Here is a 17,009-nt window from a genome sequence, read left to right as displayed (position 1 = left end):
TTAAAATCCAAAATTCAAAATTAAGTTCATGCAATTAAAAATTGTCATAAACACATAATATCTCAAAATGTCAAACAAATATAGCATAAAGCTAAATGTGTTATTGTATGCCATACTAAAAAAGTATCTAAAATTCACAAGGTAATACTCTTGTTTCACTTGTTGAAGACATCTCAAGCACCTGCAAAAAAATATTTTTCAAGGTTCATAAACTTTGAGTAAAGAGGAACAGAAACGGAGACAGGAAAAGAAACAGGCTGACAGAGAAAAGCAACTCACGTTGCAATGTTCTGCTCCTCAAAGAAGTTGCAAAAAGCAATGCAAGCATTTTTAACTCTCTGTGCAGCAATGCTGTTTAACACACAGACACACACAACAACCATTCTCATCAAACAACAATAAGCAAAAACAAGAGCAACCCAACTTTCTAAAAATCTTGTTTAAACTTTAACATCTCAATCACTTGAATGGTCAAATCTAACAAGTCATACTTTTTCCCATTTGAATAATACGTTTTGTAGTGCAACTATGGGGTTCAACTAAAACAGAAATTTCCAAAGAAAGGGAACAAGAAAAGCTTTATAAAGCAGATAAAAAAATATAGCTTAAGTTGTCAAGGCTTGACATTGAAGAAAGGAAAATTTATAAGTACCTGCAGCTGCTACCCTTCAACTGATGAACATGTGCATCAAACTTTTAGCAGTCTAAATTTAGCTGATCTCTATATCAGAAAAGGAAAAGTTAAGGAGAAAATAAAATAGGAAACTCAAAAATGCAATAATAATAACAGTAAAAGACAGCTATGGCAAGAAGAAAGCTGACACAGACTGAAATCTTACAAAGCTATGGTGAGACCATTGAGCAGTTTTTTAGAATCATAAAAGAAGCGAAAAACAACTTCAACAACAAAATCTGGGTTGCTCTCATCTTGAAGCTGCTGAAGTGGTAAAAACTGACCATGCCAAAGAGCTTTGACTGGGAAAGAAGTATTTAAACTTCATGGTTAATGCATCTCTATAGAGCTAACGGAATGACTTTCTTGGCTTCACTAAAAAGAGTATACATATCCAAGAATGGCATGTTCATTAAACAGAGTAAATATATCCAAGAACGATGCGTAGGCCACAGTTTAGACTACTCACATATACTTTCCTTCCTTTCTATACTTGAGCAAAATTCCACTCATTCTATTTAAAGACTTCCATAAAGACACTGGTTGGACTGAGCATCTGCCTTTATTAAACAATTCATTCATAGCATAACCAATTTACAACATTAATTAATTAGGGAGAAATGAAACTAAATTAACCTAAACAAAGAGTTACTCATCAAGTTCAGGGACCATGGACATGTACTTTTACCTATTGGTGGCAGGTGGTTTCACTAGGTAGTAACAACATTTAACAGTATCATAAAACAGAAACTGTAGAAACAAACTTGAGGATACCCATCATAAAAGCTAAAAGAACAAAATAGGAAGCCACAAAATGGCTCCATTCAAAGGTTGTGTAGATAAGCATTGACTTTGAATATACTACCGTCAAATGCATTACTTTTTATTCAACAAAATTAAAATAGTGAGAAACTTCAGTTTGCAGAGACAAATATGTAAATAAATGCAGCATTAACCAACAGGGATGACCAGTGGTTGTCATAACAGAACAGTCCTCAAAGGATAAGCATGTAAGTATTAGCTTGGGGAGAAAATGACTATTTACCTAATTGAAGTTCCAGGGTTATAGAGTGGGTTCTTGGCAACATACTCAACATACAAGTTATAAATATACTTGAGTGGTTCACAAAGATCACCAGTCCTAGGATGAGTGACCAAAATAATATGCACAAAAGGACAAAAAGGTTGGCAGAGTCAGTATTTCATTGAGAAACGTATACAAATTTCCAAAACATCAAAGGCTGGAAAATAATGCTGTCAAAAGCATGCAAAAAAAGGTCAGTATCGGGCATTGATCAATGTCAAGCAGGGTCTCGATTGCTACCATGGAATTATTTTAATTGTCTTGAGTTGCTAGCCTTAAAGAAGGTTTTGCATAGTACTCATTGAATTAGAAACTTTAAGAAATAAACACACTAGACTTCTCATCCATATGAGGCATCCAGTGACAGCCAATGGACCTCTATCAGAGCCTTCCACATAAAACTTTTAATTCTTGGTAGATTTTGGAGTAAAACATTTAACAGCTAGTCCCATAGGGAGAATCATATAATATTTACATGAAAAATCCTATTAGGCAAGAACTCAACAATATAAAGGCATGTAAGTTCAGGATTTTCCCCAACATGATGTAAATTATGTCCATAAGATCTGCCATGAGTTTCAGACGCTATATTCCAGGTTACTTAACTTGACAAACGACTGCCTGATAGATAGCTAATCACTTTAAAGAATTCTAAGTCCTCCACTATTACTCGAAACCAAAATTTGAAGTTCACCAATTTTATAACTTACAGCTCCTTTTCAAATTCTGGAGGTTAGAGCTGTAAAATTTCACTACACCAAGTAATACTAGTAAAGTAATGATTGTTTATTCAAAATGGGAACAGCAAAATTTACCTTAGTGGCATGACAGAAGCTTGAACGAGCAGGAGATATACATGTACTGTGCTAATATGGAAGACAAAAAAACAAAAAGCAGAAGCCATTTAATGTTGTCAAACGCATCAAATTGAACCTAAGAAAACTCCAAAATGCTGAGTGCTATTTGGAGGCAAATTACAGAATGAGTTGTTTGTAGCCTTCTTAAAAACATGTGATACTATCTTGTTAAATTCAAATGAAAATTGGTCATGGACTCATCAGCATCCAACATCCTAATAAAACCACTACAACAGAGTTGAAACAACAGGAAGAAATTAGATAGAAAGAATCGAACATACCGTTTTCTCTGTCATATTCAAACTTAACCCAAATTTGATTAACCTTCTCCAAGGTATCACTTTGCCTATTCCTCCCAATGCTGGACAGCGATGCAAAAAAAAAAAAAAACCTAAACATTCAACCTTCAAGATTTGGTAAGAAAATAGATCTAAACTAAAACAAAGCAAAGAAATAGAAGATCAAGTAAGAATAACTAAAAACAAGGCAGCAAGTTGGTAAGGACTTTCAATGGTCACGGCAAAGACTTTTGCAGCAAGAGGCAGGGGGTTACCAGTCAAGTTTCAGAAAAGAAACTTTGGTAAAGTAAGTTCAATGGAGACCGGCTTGGGTTAGGGATTTGAGACTTAATTTTATTACATAAATTATAAAATAAATAAAAGTTTAAATTTTTTATGTTGTAAATAAATGAATAATTATCAATAACAAATTTTAATATATTTATATTAAATATTACTATATAAACTATAAATATTATAAAAGTAATATTTTTAGATATTCATAATATGTTATATATCAATGTTTACTATAATATATTTAATATTATTAAATTGTAAATTAATTAAATATTATTTTATTCTTTAAATAATATATTATTTATTATATATTAACTAAATTAATTATTTTTAAAGTATTAATTAGTTATATAAGAATAAGTATAAGTTATATATTAATTTTATATAGTATATATTTATATGTATTACTTTATTGCATATACATATATGAAATGACACAAATTATATATTATAATGTTATATAAAATAAAATTTGTATAAATAATAACTAATTGTAAACAATATGTTATAAAAACTAAGATGATAAGTAATGAAATTATTAAGTATAATCATATTATAAAAATTTATTATAAGTTATAGTAATGTTAATGTATAAATTAAATATAAGTATATTAAAACATATTTATAAATAAATATATATAGTTAATATTAAATATTAAATAATAAATATTAATGACCATGATTATAATTTGTATATATACATATAGTAACTAAATTTTTTTTAATAATAAACTAATATATTTTATGCATATTATTAATTAAGTTTACTATCATTCTTCTTAATTTATATTAACTAATATTATTATGTTTGTATACCTTATATGGTTATATATTTATAACTACTCATTATTTCAATTATTAAATTTATAATATGAAACTAATCTTAAAAGATGACGTAGTCAAAATAATATTAGAATTATCTGATATGAATATAATTAATGTAAAGCATAATGTTATATTATTTTGCTGTATATGTATGAAATGACACCAATTATATTTTATAAATATTACAAAATTTGTAGAACTTATAAAGTAATAACTAATAAAGTTATTAACTGTATTCATATAAATAAAATTTATTATAAATTATAGTAATAATGTTTACCTATAAAATAGATATGTGTATATTATAATTAATACATTTATAACTATACAATTATATTTATGTGTAATAATTATAACATATTAATATATATGTAGGATATTTAATATCATCTATATATTAACTTATAAAGTTATATCATTTAAAATAGATAACTTGCAATTTCATAATAATACAGGTTAATTTATATATATAGTTATTATATTCTATTGCTATGATTTTAATTTGTATATTTACAATAAATTAATATATTATATTAATAAGTTTACTATATACATCATTCTTCTAATTAATTTATATTTACTAATATTAGTACCTAAAGTATTATTAATTTTTGTTTAATATATTACTATATTTTATCATCTATTCTTATAAAATTAAAAAATTAATTATTATGTTATTTTTATAACCTTTTTAATTTTATAACATTAATGAATTTGAAACTATTAATTTATAATTTATGTTTTAATAAATTTTTCAAAATATATAAAAAAAAAGTAAAGGAAAACATATTCCAATTTTTAATATTATAAAACTTAATATGTATATATTTAATTTTATTAATATATTTCTTATAAATGATTAATAAAATTTTTAAAAATTCTTAATATATTTTAAATAAAAAATTTTTAAAAAAGCAATACCTATGAAATTCTCCAACGGAATATTCCGTTGGAAAATTTAGCAAATTTTAAATTTTTTGGCGCCATAAATTTTCCAACGGATTTCCAACGAATTATTTTTCGTTGGAAATTCCGTCGGAAAAGGTGGTGAGTGAAATTTTTTTGGGTGCAAAAAAATTTTTCAACGGATTTTCAATGGAAAAATTGCGTTGGAATATTTCCGTTAGAAATCCGTTGGAAAAATTAACAACAATTTTTGTTAGAATTCCATTGAAAATTTCCAACAAAAATTTCCAACAGAATTTTTTCCATCAGAAAAAAACTGTTTTCTTGTGGTGATAAGGAAACAACAAGCAACTTGAACAAGTATGTCTAATATTACATTTGTTAATTCTCGAAAAAAAAAGGGCAGAGAGAGTAATATTGAGATAAAAAATAAATCACCTATTTCAAATGGCCTACTAATGGACACAACAACATTGGGTTTCTATCTTCTCTTTTTGTCTCGCAAACGAATTGATCCACACAACTAAACCACATGGATGCTCTATAACAGAGTACTTGCATTATTAGAGCCTCCAACAAGATCCAACAATATAGAGAATTTTTCCACCTTTAAAGAGAGTGAAAAAAATAGAAAATATAGGACCAAAGTTGTCTCAATGCTCTTTAGGGCTAACTCAGAAAATTAGAGGTTTTTCAATCATTTTCTTTTAGGCAGATCCCAACTGAGTCCATGCTTCTTCAGTGTTTTGATATAATTCTCATGAGGGTAAATTTGTTGGTCCCAAGATTGTAGAAATAGTCTCAAGAATAAATCCCGATTTTATGCAAATCATCAAAAACTATCTTGAACCATCAGCCCAAAAAGGACACAAATGATCAAATAAATAGTGAAAAAACATTACCCATATGTACACTTTATCAAGAAACTGAGGTGGTGAAATGCAAAACTTAGTGCAGGTACCTTACCCCATAGTTTCCTATAGGTTTAGCAAACATTATCCCCACATAGCGCCACCCAGATATCTCCTGATAAAGGAATCTCAGCAATCAGACATGACACTTGCTCATTTTAGAGGGACATAAAATCTCTTGAAGGGTCAAGAGTTAAAATAAATTTTAAGGAAAAAAAGGTTAACATCATCTAAGTAGATATAGTGCTGTGTGTTTAATGCTAAAAGACCAAGCAAAATATGTGTCTTTACTAGTTTAGGCCAAGACAAGAACTATAATATGTACCTTTTCACCTCCAATTGACCTAATCTTGCCATCAGCAACTAGGTATTGAATCTTTGCTTGTCCCCAAGCAAAAAGGAAGAACTAAAAACAAAACAACTAGCTAAAGATGCACTTCACCAAAGCATGAATTCCCCATTTTTTTTCTCAAAAATTATCCCACACTTTTGACTCAAGGTGAAATATAGATAATCATTAAATTCATACTCAATTCAACTGCAAGTTCATTCTCAAATGGATTTCACAATATTTATGTCACGACCCAATTTCTCGGGCCATGATCGGCGCATGAGCTCAATGAGCATAGCTCACTAAGCCCAAGCAAGCCTATCCATTTACCTTTGCTTAACAAATTTATCATATCATGCATACACACACACTTTTTTTTTTGTGTGAACATAGTCAAAACACAATGGCATTATAGATAATAATATACATGCACTATACCAGTCATGTATTTAGCAATTTACATTGCATACACATATTCACATTGTTAGATTGTATTCATAATACAAAAGGATCCATGACTTCCAGCGGAGACATTTACAATAAGAGGGATTACTATCGAATGCCAGATACATACCCAGGAGATGCACTACGGGGACTCCTCGATCTAGGGTCCAACAGTCACCTGATCTGAAAACATAATTTTTTTTTTTATATAAAACGTGAGTACAATACTCAGTGAGTGAACAAGAAGGGAACAAGCATACCATAAGGAATGTTTATTGAAATCATGATGCATTTGTTTTCTCAAAACCATGCAATTGTTTTAGCTCCTTTAAGCCCCTTATGTAAATCCCACGTGAGTAAATCACTTTACAAAAATCCATGCTCAACTATGGTACCAAAGAAATGGGAAATATGGTAAAAACCCACAAGTTAGCAAAATGGATAGAAAGTTTCTCACTATAGCGAACTTCATTCTCGCTGCAGCGAGAACCAGAACATCAAGGAAAAAAGTCTCCTTTTTCCCTTGAAAAAAGTCTCATTTTTCCCTTAAAACAAGTCATCCTGCTAAAATAACAATAGCAACATGTAACACATGTAAACTTCCAAATTTCCACAAAACAAATGCTTACATATTTGCATTTACAACCATATACCCATCATCAACATGCACACCATCCCATCATCATCATCATGCACATCATCCCATTATCATCATCTCATATGCAACGGCTTATGCTATTGTCACTAGGGGGTGGGAGATCACGAAGCATCCCCCACTTCACTCGGTAAGAGGTGCACTTCACTCCGGATCACGAAGCAACGGAGCAGTCCCTTCCCTCATCTTCCAAGCTTTTGGGCGGAGAGTCATACTTCGCCACATATCATACCTATCAAAGCACTCATAGGGTGGAAGATCACGAAGCATCCAGCCCTATAAGCTACGGAGGCAACAACGGCTTATGTGCACTCCCACTCACACATAGCCGGGTCAGCAACGGCTTATGTGCACTCCTACTCGCACATAGCCGGGTTCAAATCAACATGTAAAGAAGCATCCAATGCATATCATGCATTTTATCATATTGTAATAACACATAAACCATTGTATAGCATATTTTCACAATATAAAATCATTTTACTAAAAGTTTGTTCCCAAGGTACATTTTCTAAGACAAGTTGGATAGAATCTTTCATATTTTCCAAAACAAGTTTGAAATGCAAGTCCACTCACCGGTATCGAAAATCCAGATTCCGGGTGCACTCGGACTAATAGCCCTCAGGCGCAATTCATTTGCCTTTTCCGGACGTCTCACCACCTTGACAAATAACAAAGTCAAGGAATTTACTATATTGTCCCTAAATTGATATAAATTAATTTAAATTACTAATACTTGATATGTAAATGCAAAAATATGTCTGATTACCGCTTAATCACGGTATCGATTAAATTCGACCGATCACCCGATTAATCGACGATTGTGTCTAAATCACCTCTAAATTAATTCATTTCTCCTCTAATACCTTAATTTACCACATACATTTAAATAAATCCAAATTCAGCATTAGAACCCTCACAGTTCCTTATAGAAAAATTTGGTCATTTGGTACACTAGCATCAAATTTTTTTCTACATAACCGTTTCACCTTAATTCATCATTTTCCATGCCATTTTCCTTGAAATAAAAACAATCCCCCATTGATATTCAGCCCTCATGGTTCGGCCAACAAGGAACCCTAGAGAAATTGAATATTTCTTTTGTGTTTTTGTTCATAACCATGCTTAACTATCCCTAAACACTAACATAGTCTAAAATCAAATTATTCCAACAACAATTCCTCTTCCATACCCATTTTTCAGAATTGAATTCATCATGATAACTCAATATTCAACCATGGAAATCAAGAACAAAAGCATGGGTAAGCTAGGTATCAAGGAGAATTAAAGAAATTTTAACTTACCTAGCTTGTTTCCTTGATTTCTTCACTTTTTCTTTGAATTTCCACCTAGGTTTTCTTGTTTTTCCTTTTGTTCTTCCTTTTTTCTTGTTGCTGGATGCCTAGGCCGAATATGGTGAGGGAATTCAGGATTTAATGGGCTGATTTCTATAGAAAATAATAAAATAATCAAGCATGCCATGTGTCACATGCTTATTGGCCCAATTTTAACTTTTTAACTTTTTCTTCTTAATTTTCCACCACAAATATTCTGGTATTTATCCAATCCAACCACAATTAAAATCCCTTGGTCTTGACAAGGGCTGGGGTGAAAAATTTACCGATTTGCCCCTGGGACGAAAAAATTACTATGTTGCCCTTTTACTCCGAAATGTACCGGAATCTCATTATTTCTACTTTTCAACCTAAAATAACACTAATATTGATCAATATTAACCAAATGGGGCAAAAATTGTTTAAAAAATTTTCGTTTAGTCCTTTAGTGGCAAAATTACCATTTTGCCCTTGTGCTCCATAAATACCAAGAATCAAAATTTTTCACTGCTAAACATCATTTTATACTCCAATAATCATAATTATATTTTATATAATTATTCTTGGTCAAATGTGATCAAATCTTGGCTAGAAATCTCCATTTAATCATCAAATGGTAAAATGACCGTTTTGTCCCTAATCGGTCAATTTTCTTGATGGACTCCAAACTGGACCTTGAACTCCGAATCACTATTCTAAGCCATTTTGTGGGTTTCAAAATTTTCAATTTTCTCTTAAAATTTCTATTTGAACTAGTTCAAAGCTCGATTTAACTTAGTTGTACCACTCGATACAATACCGTATTTTAATCGAGTTTGACAGGGTCTCACAATTTATGTCTGTGTGAATAATCTTTTTACAAAGAATATCATACAATCTAGAAAAGATTATGCCAATGCAAAATTTAACTAAGTGTTATAATTTCATAAGTTTGTTTTTCATATCTCTCTCCACTAATGTAGACTAACACTTATTCAAAGATCAATACGTTTTTATTAAGCTCATAATGTAAGGCTAGGGTTTAAGTATGATAAAGGATATAATGTGACTCAATATCACCCTAAGCACATAATTATTTTAGGACCTATAGAGCTTTATTTTCTTTTACCAAGTACACCATTTTCATCAATTTTTTTTTCTTTATGTTCAACACTTCTTCTTTTTCTCTTCTTTTTTGTTTTTTATCACAATTCCACACCCCCAAACTTATTTCTTTTTAATTGTCTGTAATGGGGTGAATTCCAACAATTTTTGAAATATTTTTTTTTAGCAACTCCACCTTTCTACCTTTTTCAGCATTTAACTCAATTTATATTTCCTAAAACAACATACACGCTTAGGAGTAAGGGTTGTAAAATTCGAATTTTGTTTTAAGGCTAAGCTTATTATCATGTGGTTAAACAAAGAAAGGGAAAATTAGGCTCAAAAAAGTATACTAGGGATAAAAGTTTAACAAGGTTAACATGAAAGGATCAAACGGTCCAAAGATGGCTTAAATCATATCTCATCATGAGTGTTATCTAGAATTTTGCCTCGAGAGAGAATCAAACAAATTTTAGAATCATTGACTTCACTATACTTTTTATCAACATAAACTTCCTCTAAATCACATGATAATTCTAAGTAAGAGATTTAATATACAAATTATTAGAAATCGCATTCTACAATGAAACTAGCAAAAGAATATCACAATCACTCAATTCATATCTATATCAAACCAAGAATCAAAATAGCAAGATAATCAAAATAGCAAGATAATCAAAATATCATCCTAGGATTGGTAATATCATGGCATAAGCAATTTTCATCTCAAGCATTCCTAAAAACAAAAAAAAAAATGAAAATAAACTAACTTAAAAACATCACAAAAAATAATAACAATAAAACCTCCCCCAAACTTAAATTGCACATTTTCCTCAATGTGAAAAGCTCAAAAAAAAAAATTAAACTCCTTTATCAATGGTGGTAGTGCCTTGAAAGCTCTAATTTTCTTTCTCTTCATCTTCATGCTTTCGAAACCTGCATACATAACAAACAAGTTAGGGAGAGATTATAACTACTTATTTACATAGAAAAACAAAAAGTAACTAAAATAACAACTAAATCCAAAAAGATATAGCTTGGGTTACCTCCCAAGAAGCGCTTCTTTATAGTCAATAGCTTGACTTTGGTTGATGTCTTCATTCATCCTTTAAGGAGGTTGGAGTTTGCATGGAAAAAGTTTGAGGTGTGAAAGTAGTTTCCTCCTAAGATGAGGTTGTAGTGGCTTTAACTCAAGATTTGGTGCTTGCTCAACCCAAGGTGGTGGAATAAGCTGATTTTTACCCAAGTTCTCATTTTAAGTTCTTTTTGAATATTGCACTTTTGGTATAACCTTCAAAACATGTGTAACATTTGTGAGTTCTTCATTCTAGTCCTTTATTGTTTCATCTTGAACCAAACAAGCTTCAAGGAGTTTCTTTGGATTTCCATATCAATAGCCTCCTTATGTAACGCCTCCTTAGGTATCTAGAAAAGGAATGGGAGGCACATATGGCTTGACTTGTGGTGGTGTAGATACTTCCTCATTTTGCTTATCTTCTTCATCTTGAACTTGTTTGTTGGAAGTATTCTCTTGATATCCTTTATCTACATCATTTACCACATCCTTGTCGTTTACTTCATCTAGATGTTTACCATATTCTTCTCTTTTAGGATAAGGCTTAGTGTGCTTTGGTAAAGTTTCTTAAGGCCTATTGTTGATGTAATTAACAAGTTGGCCTAATTGAGTCTCAAGATTTCAAATTGATTCTACTTGACTTTGAATGATGGCATCATTCTTTGTCATGAATTGCATCAACATATCCTTTAAAGTTAGATTCTTTTTAAGCATAAGGGTTTTAACTTGTGATTGGAAATCATGTTGGAAAACAGGTTGTGATGAATATGTAGGATCCTGATCATTACTCCATGAAAAATTTGGGTGCTTTCACCATGAGTTGTGACTGTTGAAGTACAAATTGTTTTCCTGCCCATTGAAGCTTCAATGAAATTGCATTGATTCATAATAGGTTGGACAACAATCACTTGAATGTCTATCTCCACAAAGCTCGCATGCTACAAAAGGACTTTGAAAAACATTAACATCCCAATTGTCACTTCTTTAAGACAAAATATTTACTTGAGTGGTGAAAGCACTAATAGCCAATTCATAATCACTACCAACCCTCCTAGGCACAAATTGTTCAGATGATCACTGATAATTATAATAATTCATCACCTTAACTAAAAGTACCTGAAAATAAAATAAAAAAATTTGAATTAAGACTAAAGTTGCTTGGTATTAGTATTAGTAGAAATTCTAGAAACAATTCCCCAGCAACGACGCCAAAAACTTGTCAGTTAAAATTCTACTACGCAAGTATACGTATCGAATAGATAATATATAAGTAAGCAGAGTATCGATCTCACAGAGAATTGATCTAAAATTTTACTAAGTACTAAAATTAGAACAATTTAGTTTTATTCAAATAATAAAAATCTGAATTCTAATTAAACTAAAAATTAATCAATTAAAACTAATTTAATTAAAAATTAAAGCAACAAGATAATTGGGAAAACAGTAAATCAAACAAACTTAGGATTTTGCATCCGAACATTTGGCTCATTGGTTGGTGCATAATCCCCTTACCTAAAGAACAGGGTTCGAATCCCCCCTCCACCAATTATAAGGAAAAAGAAAATAAGCCTGAGATTAGAATATCCCTCACACTTCATTTAAATCTTAACCATCTTTCTTAACTTATTTCAATGAGTTGAATTGCTAACCTAGAGTCCTCAATTATTTACAAAGGTCTCCTGACTCTTCTTATAAAAATATTTATTTTAACAAAAATACTATATTCCTATGTGAATTAAAATTAAAATAGACTCATTAAGTTCAGGCTATAATGTGGCTAAATATGGCCTATAGGTGTATCTCTATCCTATACATAAATCAATTAATATGATCATATGCTATCCCAATTTTAGTCTACATTAAACTCCCTTTTCCAAGTTTATTTCGGTTCCTAAATCAATTTAATTGATGGCCAAACAATTAAAAGTATTAAGAACAAATTGGAATAAATAATTCAATTTCATTGAAAATAAGCAAGAAAGAGATTAAAAATTCAGATTACATGTGAGTTCAATTGCAATCCTAAAAAAATAGTTTAGTTCATAATATCTAATAAAAACTTCATCCAAAGAAAATTAGTTATTAATCCAAGTCAAAGAAAATAAGAAAAACACAAAAGTAGAGAAAAAAAAAACTAATAGTTGAAGTTTTATGATCTTGATTCTCCCTCCAATTCTCTTGCTTTCTTGATTTGTTTTTTGCTCTTTTCCTCCAAAGAAATTGCTTGTTGCCTCCTCTTAGAAACCTCTGAAAAAGGCCCCTTAAATAGCCTCCAAAAGCCCTAGCTTTCAAAATCCCATAAGCTTGTTATTTTTGGAAAATACATTGAGCGTCGTGGCTCTCATTTTCCAAAGCCGCGGCTCTCAAAGGTTTTGCTTAATTTTGTTCTTCTAATGCAGTACTTTTATTTTGACAAAGATTTTGACCACCTTTTTATTAAATTTGGGCAAAATGGTAAGCATTAAAGTTGTAGCCCTGCCTCTTAGCTTTCTAATGGTTTAAAAATCATATCATTTGGACTTCTATAGTGAGAGATATGCTTGAAAAGCAAAATATATGCAAATAGAGCACCAGTCCATGATGTAACTTTCTTTACCAATTGAAATTATTTTTTATTCTACTCCTATAAAAACATAAAAATAATTACAAATAATATAAATCTAACATTATTAACTTAAAATAAAGATTTAAACATAAGTTAAACTAAACTAATAAAATAACTAAAAAACACCTAAATCTAGTCTAACTTAGACTAATTAGATATTTAATCTCTCATTAAATATATGCATTTGATGCACACATTAACTATAAACTCTCAAAAACTCAACCGATAAGCTAAACTTGCTACTATTTGCATATTCTACCTCTACTTAAACAAGGTTCAACATGACAGGTGTGAATTTCGATATGATGATAGAGCAAAAGAAGTTAAAAGCATGTATCAGATAAATTTTACTCGGTCATTGCTGTGAAAATAGAGATTAGACAATATGTCTTTGTAATGAATCATTCATTGGTTTCTCTAGCTCAAGTATACAGATTCAATGAAGCATCAGTAGAATTTACCTACTTATCCATTTAACTTAAGAAACCAACTAATCTAACATTTGAAGAATGCTTGCAAGTGCTAGATTTAAATTATTTAAGCAAAAATGTCTAGCACCACAAATTAAATAGCCCATCACCTGGCTAGAAATATAAGCTCAAAAATTGAATTACCCCATTTCTAGGTTGCATTTCCCTTTTGGTATCAATAAATTCAACACTCTCAAGCTTTGCACAAACAAATTTCAACAACAACTCAACTAGCACAAACCCATAATTTTCGTTGGTAAGTTTGCTAATATCCCAAATGATTATTTTTACTTCCAAAAAGATACATCCAAGCTAAAAATCAAATGGGTACTTTAAAAACTATGTTGGGTCATATTACATTAAAAAAATAAAAATCAAAACAAAAAAAAAGGAAGAAACCAACTTAAAAAAAAAACTTACATTTTTGGGTGCTTTAAGAGATAAGCTTTTGAAGAGAGGAGTTTCCACGAGAGTATGGATCCTTGGGATTGCCCTTTGTATAACTTGAGCTGAGCTAACAATTCTTTCATCGAAGTGCTCACATCCTTTCAAGAGTTGGAAATGTATTGGATTTGGGCCTTAATTTGTTTTGTTGGACAAATGTTGGCCCATGAAGTTTATGATTTTGAGCTGATAAGCCCATTACTAAACTTAATTATGTTATTTATGATTTTATCCTAATTTTTTTAATTATTCGGTATTTTTATTTTTTCTCCTCTTTATAATATGAATTTAGCCGTTTAGTAGTTGGTTGTACAAAACAGGGCTGGATTATGTCGTGTTTAAACAACTAAAAGAGGTGTGAGATTGAGAAAATTGTTATGAAATAAATCTTAAAAGAACAACTATAAGAAAGATATAAGAGAAAATATTTAGAGAAAAAAAAAACATTTAGAGGGAGTAAGAAGATTTTATTGAAGTGTGTATTTAAAAATGAAGTGAAGGAGTTTATTTATAGGCTAATAACCCCTTATTTAGATTGAATTTACAAGATAAAAATAATACTAAAAGATTAGATGGATGGATTAAATTCTAATCTTCATCCAATCTAATTTACATCCAAATCTAGATATACATAGTATAAATAGATATTCACAAAAATATTCATAACACTCCTCCTTGAATATCCATTGTATCAAGAATATGCCTCGTTAACATCTTACAAGGAAAAAACCTCATGAAAAAAAATTCGAGTAAAGAAAAAAAAGTACATAATTCTTTTCAAAAATACGCTTTTGAACTACTGTCTCATTAAAAACCTTATCAAGAAAAACCCAATGGGAAAAACCTGAATGAAGGAAAAAAGTACAATGCGTATTTTACTCCCCCTGATTACTACATTATAGAGACCTTTAAAATGATGCATTCTAATCTTTTGTACCAGCTTTTCAAATGTTGCAGTAGAAATGACTTCAGTGAACAAATCTGCTAGATTGTCACTTGACTGAATTTGTTGAACACTAATATCAACCTTTTTTTGGAAAACATGAGTGAAGAAGAATTTTGATGAAATATGTTTTGTTCTATCGTCTTTAATGTATTCTTTTTTTAACTGTGTTATGCAAACGGTATTGTCCTCATATAACATTGTTGGAATTTCCTTCTTGGTTGACAAGTCACACGTTTCTCAAATATATTAAGTTACAGATCTTAACCAAACACATTCACTACTTGTCTCATGAATTGCTAAAATCTCTGCATGGTTAGAAGAAGCAACAACTATAGTTTGTTTTATATAACGCCATGAAATAGTCATACCTCCACATATAAATAAATAGCATGTCTGAGATCGAGCCTTGTTTGGATCAAATAAATATTTTACATTTACGTAACAAATTAAATTTAATTTTAATGCATTTGAATAATATAAGCTCATATCCATTGTTTCTCAGAGATATCGAAGTATATGTTTAATTCGTTCCAATGTCTTTGAGTTGGAGAAGAACTACATCTTACTAATAAATTCACAGCAAATGATATATCAGGTCGTGTATTGCTAGCAAGATACATCATTGCTCCAATTGCACTGAGATATAATACTTCAGGACTAAGAAGTTCTTCATTATCCTCACGAGGTCATAAAGGATCTTTTTTTACATCTAGTGACTTTACAACCATTGGTGAACTCAATGGATGTGTTTTGTCCATATAAAATCGTTTCAACACTTTTGCTATATAATTAGATTGATGGACAAAAATTTCATTTGTCAAGTGTTCAATTTAAAGACCCAAAAAAAACTTTATTTTTCCAAGGTCTTTCATCTCAAAGTCTTTTTATAAGTAATCTAGCTTTTGATATTTCTTCAAGAGTTTCAATAATGTTTAGGTCATCAATATAAACAACAATTATAACAAATTCAAATCTGAATCTCTTTATAAAAACACATGAGCATATAAGGTTACTTTTATAACCTTCTTTTAACAAATATTCATTAAGGCGATTATACCATATGTGTTTGAATTGCTTTAATCCATATACATATTTATTTAATTTAATTGAATAAATTTTTTAAAAAATTCAAATTTTGTACTTCAGGCAATTTAAATCTTTCAAGATTTTTCATATAGATATTGATATCAAATGAGTCATATAAATAGGCTGTAGCAATATTCATTAGACAAGTTTCAATCTTCTCATTTATTGCCAAACTAGTAAATATAGAATTCTAATTGCATTCATCATGGAGAATATATCTCTTCATATTTAATACCAGGTTTTTGGGTAAAACCTTGTACGATAAGCTGTGCTTTATATCTCACAATCTCATCTTTCTCATTTCATTTTTGCACAAATACCTATTTATATCCCATTAGTTTTGCGTCATTTGCTGTACAGATTACAAGTCTAAAAACTTCATGTTTTGCAAGTCAATTCAATTCCACTTTGATTGCTTCTTTCCACATTAGCCAATCATTTCTACGGCTACATTCTTCAACGGATGTAGGTTTAAGATCCTCATTTTCTTTCATAATATTGAGTGCTACAATGTATGCAAAAATATCGTCGATGTTTATTTCATTCTGGTTCTATCTTTTTCCCATCATGACTAATTTATTGAGATATCTTCATTTTCAATGATTTCAAGTACCTAAATTTCTTCTGAAATTTTATCAATTATGTTAGTGGTTTTTTCTAGAGTTTCTACTTCATTTTTTTGACCATCTTGTATATTTGTTTTTT

General features: G+C 30.2%; 1 protein-coding gene and 1 pseudogene across 1 annotated transcript; both read right to left on the bottom strand.

Annotated features, from left to right (window-relative positions):
* LOC18600909 (uncharacterized) lies at positions 1-3,232 on the bottom strand. The gene is made up of 5 exons (XM_088805370.1): positions 2,896-3,232; positions 2,573-2,623; positions 1,719-1,837; positions 280-351; positions 1-181 (listed from the first exon to the last, which is right to left on the bottom strand). The coding sequence occupies exons 1-5, from the start codon at positions 2,908-2,910 to the stop codon at positions 1-3; spliced, it is 438 nt and encodes a 145-aa protein (XP_088661496.1). The 5' UTR covers positions 2,911-3,232.
* Positions 3,233-5,617: 2,385 nt separating this feature from the next.
* Positions 5,618-15,584, bottom strand: LOC148763050 (uncharacterized; annotated as a pseudogene).
* Between the last annotated feature and the right edge of the window lie 1,425 nt (positions 15,585-17,009).

Source organism: Theobroma cacao, chromosome 4, assembly GCF_053813885.1.
Source record: "Theobroma cacao isolate CCN51 chromosome 4, ASM5381388v1, whole genome shotgun sequence".
Lineage (NCBI taxonomy): Eukaryota > Viridiplantae > Streptophyta > Magnoliopsida > Malvales > Malvaceae > Theobroma > Theobroma cacao.
Note: the sequence above shows the minus strand (reverse complement) of the source record. Positions and strands in the feature narration are given on the sequence as shown.